The 6,000-nt window shown below is 44.3% G+C and overlaps 1 protein-coding gene across 16 annotated transcripts in view; it reads right to left on the bottom strand.

Moving 5' to 3' along the window:
* Positions 1 to 6,000, bottom strand: part of PTPRT (protein tyrosine phosphatase receptor type T) — a 1,049,177-nt gene that overhangs the window by 207,130 nt on the left and 836,047 nt on the right. For all 16 annotated transcript variants that reach the window (XM_082744638.1, XM_082744637.1, XM_082744651.1 and 13 more), the window contains one exon: positions 4,026 to 4,062. In XM_082744638.1, the coding sequence (XP_082600764.1) occupies positions 4,026 to 4,062 (37 nt within the window). The remainder of the gene's footprint in view (positions 1 to 4,025; positions 4,063 to 6,000) is intronic.

The following is a 6,000-nucleotide window of genomic DNA, read 5'->3' on the forward strand; positions in this document are numbered from 1 at the left end:
CGCCATGGCAAAACGTGATGGAGAAATTAGTGGTTAAGACCAAGGAGCTCCTTGTGAGAGATCCTCTCAATCAGCTGTGGTAGTGCCTATCCCAGGAGGTGGGCCCTGCTCAGACCCCAGAAGCATGACTGGATCAGGACCTGATACTTCACCACCCTATGGAGCCTGAGAGTGGCTGTCACAGACCTAGCCACTGGGTGTGTGTGGATGGCTCACTGTGTTTACTCTCTGTCCAGGGCTCCTTCCACAGAACCTGCAGCTTCTCTGCCCCCAAACAGCCCCAATGAGCTTCCCAAGGGAACAGCAGTCAAATCTAGAACTCAGCTCACCATCAGGAACCCCCTGACAGGACTAGTTCCTGGTCCTTGCACATTCTTAAAAGCTATTGGGATTGTGCCATGAATATAGAATAGTCAGAGGCTCCAAGGGAAACCACATGGATATTACCCCTAACTGTATGGGTTCTGCTATGGGTTGAACTACGTGTCCATACCCCAACTCATATACTGAAATCCTAACCTCCAGGGTCTCAGAATGCACCGTCTACAAACCCTATATTCAGAACATCTCAGAATATAGGGTTTGTAGATATAATTCGTTAATTATGATGCGGTTAAACTAGAGTAAGGTAGGCTCCTAACCTAACAGTATCAGTCCCTAAAAAAAGGGAAAACTTGGATACAAGATGTCCACAGAGGGAATGCTATGAAAGATAAAAAAACCAAGGAACATCAAAGATTGCCAGCAGCTAGGATGGATCAGATCCTTCCCTCATAGTTCTCAAAGGAACCAACCCTACTGATAACCTAGCTTCCACAACTGTGAGACAAGAAATTTTGTAGTTCTGGGTGGCTCAGTGGGTTAAAACCTCTGCCTTCGGCTCAGGTCATGATCCCAGGATCCTAGGATCGAGCCCCGCATGGGGCTCTCCGCTCAGCGGGGAGCCTGCTTCCTCCTCTCTCTCTCGCTCTCTCTCTCTCTCTCTGTGCCTCTCCACCTACTTGAGATCTCTGCCTGTCAAATAAATAAATAAAATCTTAAAAAAAAAAAGAAATTTTGTTGTTCATTCACTCAGCTGGTAGTACTTTTGGTAAAGCAGCCACAGAATAATCCAGGTCCCTTGCTTTGCAACCATCCAAACTGGGCAGCATTACATTAGAGTTTGGGTGACTATCAGGGACATTAAAGACAGACAAGGGTTAGAGCCCCATGCTGGATCCAGGTGTGGAATCTAGCAGAAGAGGTGCTGCACTTGGGGTCAGGGTAGAATGACCCTGCCTGAAATGTTGGGGACTGTTACATTCTCCCTGTGAACCCTCTAGTTCACACAGATGACTACAGACACCATCTGGAATCACCAGGGTCACGGACAACACACCAGCCAGGGCGGTGGCCTCAAGCTTGCACATGCGATCACACTCCAGAGGCTGGATGCCCCCTGGCAGCCCCACAAGGAAGATGCCATGATGACAGGAAGGTGGTGGAAGCACTTGGACGGAGCTGGATGGCCAGGGGAATATGCCACAGCCACATCGTCCACTGCCGATGCCTGTGGGATTCCCAGTATCTTATTTTCCCCTGTTAAAGGGGAAAGTGTTTTCAGCAAACTCAGAAAGTGGGAAATTTGATTCAGGAAAGAGATGGGTCGAATATGGCTTCCTGGCCTTAGGTCCTTGATACAGAGCAGTGCTCAGATTTAGAGAGGGTTTGACTTTATCAAGCCTGGATGCCCCCAGGCTATCTCAAGGCACAGAGAAGACACCAACCAAATAGAAGTCTCCTTTTCTTTGCTTTTTCTTGGCTTTTTTTTCCAACAAGTGTTCTCTTATCTAGGTTGTACTGAGAGGGCTAACGCCCTGGAGTCTGCAAGACTGGCACTCTGCATTCTCCAGCTCTCTGTCCCACTTCAGGAGCTCCTAGAGCTCTGTCTCTTGGGGCTGAAGTGATTGCCCTTGAGGGACTGGAAAGTGAGAGTGTCGGCCCTTGGAATCTACCTCTGACTATCCTGGCCAGCTGGCTGGGCATTCATCCTGACTCACTTGTTCTCATCTTTCCACACACCCACATGAGTACACACTCATATGGGTGTGAGTACACACTCCCACTATATGAGTACACACTCCACTAAGTACACACTCCACTAAGGAAGACTGTGTCCTAAAGGTCAGACAGGAGGAGAAATTCTTATGCTACCAAGAGGTACAAGCTTTCTGCTCTAGTTCTTTAAAGACCTCTGCAATTCTCCTCAAAGGAGCAAGGCAGCTCCACAGAAGTATGGCATGGTGGGCCTCAATCCTGAAATCACCAGTAGAGTTTTAGTTATTCTTTCAAAAGTCCCCGTAGGTACCTACTGCCCATCCAACCACGGGTTCCTGATTTAGAAAACCAACTACCCTTTAGGAGTAGAGTTTTGTCCAGAGGGTATGCCTCGAATCCCACAGGCCCATGGAAGGCAGAACAATTGCCTCAACCCCTCCCTTGTCTAGAGGTCAAAAGCTGGAGGGGAGCCACAGAACACCATCACCGTGGGTGAGGGAGGTCTCCCTGTGAGTTTTCTTCCCTTGCCGGGCTGCCCCTTTAAGCAGGACACCGCAGACACTCGGCTGTCCTGCTTGCAGTCTGGAGCTCTGGTGCTATCCTCTTGATAATGTTCTTCCTTCTGGATTATCTGCTTTCTTCCGTGGGAAAGTCTGCCACAGCCTGTGATTTGTGCCACTTCTGTTTGCAGGCCATCAATTCTCCTTGCCTCACAAAGAGTATTTTATCTCTTTCTGTCCAGTAGCCAGAGTTCCTGAGAGCGAACAAGTGAGGGACACACCGGCCTCTCATGACTTATGTGAAATCAGAGTGAGTTCTTATCATGGTGAGTCCTCAGTGCTTTCGTCTTCTCCCTTCCCTATCCCCTTCCCTCTTCTGCCTACAGATTGAGCTGGTTTTTTCCAAAGTTATGAAAGTCACAAGTGATAGGCCTTTGTGCACATTTTGTCAAATAACCCCAATTATTCTACTCTTTCTCTCTCTCTCTTTCCCCATGCCCTCATCTCTTCCTCTTCCTACACACGTGTGCATTTTCCTCTGAATGCGTGTGCATGTGTGTATATCTTCATGTACGCATAGACACACTTGGATCATCATCTTTGTTTATGGTTTCTACCTATGATTATATGCCTACTTATATTTATAACTGTCATCTCTGAGGAAGCATCCTATGTAACTGAATGGGTTGTCAATAAATGCAGGGAACCACAGGATTGTTCGATTTTGGTGTGTTTATACGGAGAGAATGGTTGTTAAAAATATCCATTCTATAACAAAAAGATAAACCTGATTTCTAGCCATTCAACCTTGTAATAGGTTAAATGATAACAAACCGTTCATTGATTTTTTTTTTTAAAGAGTAATAAACAGAAACATGTACCAATTGAAAGGGCCAGGCAATTCAATTATAATTAGAAAAACAGAAAGTGATGAGCCTGAACAATGCCGCCTTAGTTTTTGGAATAAGTACTGGGATAAATATACATAACAATGCAGTGTTTGTTTTCTCATTACTAAAGGCACCAACACTATCACCTCATTTGTGAAAGCCAAACCCAGTGGAAAGTACAAAACTCAGAAGATAGGTTTGACAGACATGCTTAAAAAATATACACATAAACAGACCCAAATAGAACCAAAATTTATAGCAGAAGAACATTTGAGTCAATTTATATTCACCACTCTACTGATTAATATACTAGTCCATGCATCCATCCATCTGTCCATTTGTCCATCCGTCTATCCGTCCATCCGTCCACCCATCCATCCATCTACCCACTGATTCACCAAATATGCTTTGAGTTCTTACTAGGCTTTAGGCACTGTGTTATTAATATATACTGTAGGTATATATTAATACCTAGATGCAAATGACTCCAATGAAAATAACAATTTTATTTTTAGTAATTGTTGGCTCAACTTTCCCTCCATGGCTAGAAGGAGAAATACTTAAACAGCTGAAGACAGACAAGGACATGCCAACATACCTTTTGTAGCCAGGCGAACGCAGTTGATTTTGGTCTCCTGCAAACAACAAAAGTGAGGTTCTGGTTAATTAGTTGCAGGTTTGATTTGTTATATAAAGAAAAAATATACATATGTGTTTTTTTTTAAATTTATTTTTTATTTATTTTCAGCATAACAGTATTCATTATTTTTGCACCAAACCCAATGCTCCATGTAATCTGTGCCCTCTCTAATACCCACCACCTGGTTTCCCCAACCTCCCACCCACCCCCTGCGTTTTTAATTATAATTTTAAATCTGTCTTTGCCATTTCTTCTCCCATTGAAATCATCTTCTAATTCTATTTCTTCATTTCTTTTCGGGCTAGGTACATACTTTGTTCCTTTTATTTCCTGGCTCTGATCACCTCATAAACTTCTTCCCCAGACAGAACGACTTATAAACATATCAGATGCTGCTATTGCCTAGCACAGGACAACTTTAACAATGACACTAAGTAGGTATACTGGGACATGAGTTAATAGATGGCACCAGGACCATCCTTGGGAACCTATAAAAGATTAATGCATCTATCAGCACAGACTGATCAGACACTTGGCAGGAGCTCAGTCAATAAGAATGTGTAAGAATCAAACTGCAAAGCTCATATTCTAAGAGTCACATTGGTCCCCAGATCGTTGGTGAATCTCACAGTTTCCATGGATAATGTTGTGAATATATGCTTACATGGCAATTGAATCTTTGCTATGTAAACTATCTAATTATTGTTGGCTCTTCCCCAAGTGGACAAAATCCATAAACTTGTGATGTTACTGGGCATGCAGTTGAGTTACAGAAGAGTGTGCTTAGAAGGAGAATCATTTTTAGCCAGCTTTATTGGGATGGTCTCCCAGAAAGCCCTAGAACCAGTTGAAAATTCCACTTGACTAAGCTCTACCTCCAGCAACAGTCTCAATGTAGTGTGTCAATGAAAATAAAAGGCAAAATATGCAAGTATGTGAGTCTCAAGAATCAAATGTGTGTCTTCCTACTGCTTACTCATAAGAAATCACTGCATCTTGAAGGCACTTGGGTTAGTCAGGTCTATGAGGGTTCCTGGACCCAGTTCTGTTGTGTGTGTGTGTGGTGGTGGAAGGGGGTTTTTCCCTTCCATCCCACCAAGCAATCCTCAGATACCAGCAGGGTCTCTGAGAATTAAACTCAGGCTGACACTGTCTTCCTGGAGATGGCATCAGATTCCATAGGTTAAGGGTTCAGTTCTATAGGACTGTCCCATACCCCACCACTTTAGATGCCAGGTATGAGCCTCAGGCTGTTATCTGTGCTTTTGACCTCCCAGCTACAGTTTGGAGGTTCCAATTTCTAAAGCAGCTCACAGAACTCAAAGAAACATGTTAGTAGATCACTAGTTTATTGTAAAATGTTGTAACTCAGGAACAGCCAGCCAGATAGAAGAGATGCATAGGGTGAGGCATGTGGGGAGGGGTGCAGAGCCTCAATGCCTTTTCCAGAAGTGCTGCTCTCCCCAATCTCCCCCAAAGTTCTCTAAGCCCAGTCCTTATGGATTTGTATGGAGGCTCCACTGCATGGCCATTATTGACGAAGTCATCAGCTACTGGATGATTCAACCTCTAGCCCTTCACCTCTCCCCAGAGGTCCAATAGGCTGGGGGTGCGGTGAGACTGTGGGACTGTGAAACTAAATGTTCCAACCCTCTAATTAGGGGCTGATCCTCCCAGCAACCAGCTTCTTCCTTAGGTGGGGTCCAAAAGTCACCCTTGGCAATAGCAAAGACATAGCAAAAGACACCTTTAGGGCCCCTGACACTTAGAAAATTCCAAGGGTTCAGGAAGCTATGAGCCAGAAACCATGGACAAAGACCAATTACACATGAGAAATATACTTTTGGTCATCTAAATGACTAAAACTTTATTTCTAAGAAATCACAATATTACACCAGAGTTACGCAGAAGTATAAAACCCATGAACTTCAGC

The sequence above is a fragment of the Mustela nivalis genome, assembly GCF_964662115.1.
Source record: "Mustela nivalis genome assembly, chromosome: 8".
In the NCBI taxonomy this organism is placed as follows: domain Eukaryota; kingdom Metazoa; phylum Chordata; class Mammalia; order Carnivora; family Mustelidae; genus Mustela; species Mustela nivalis.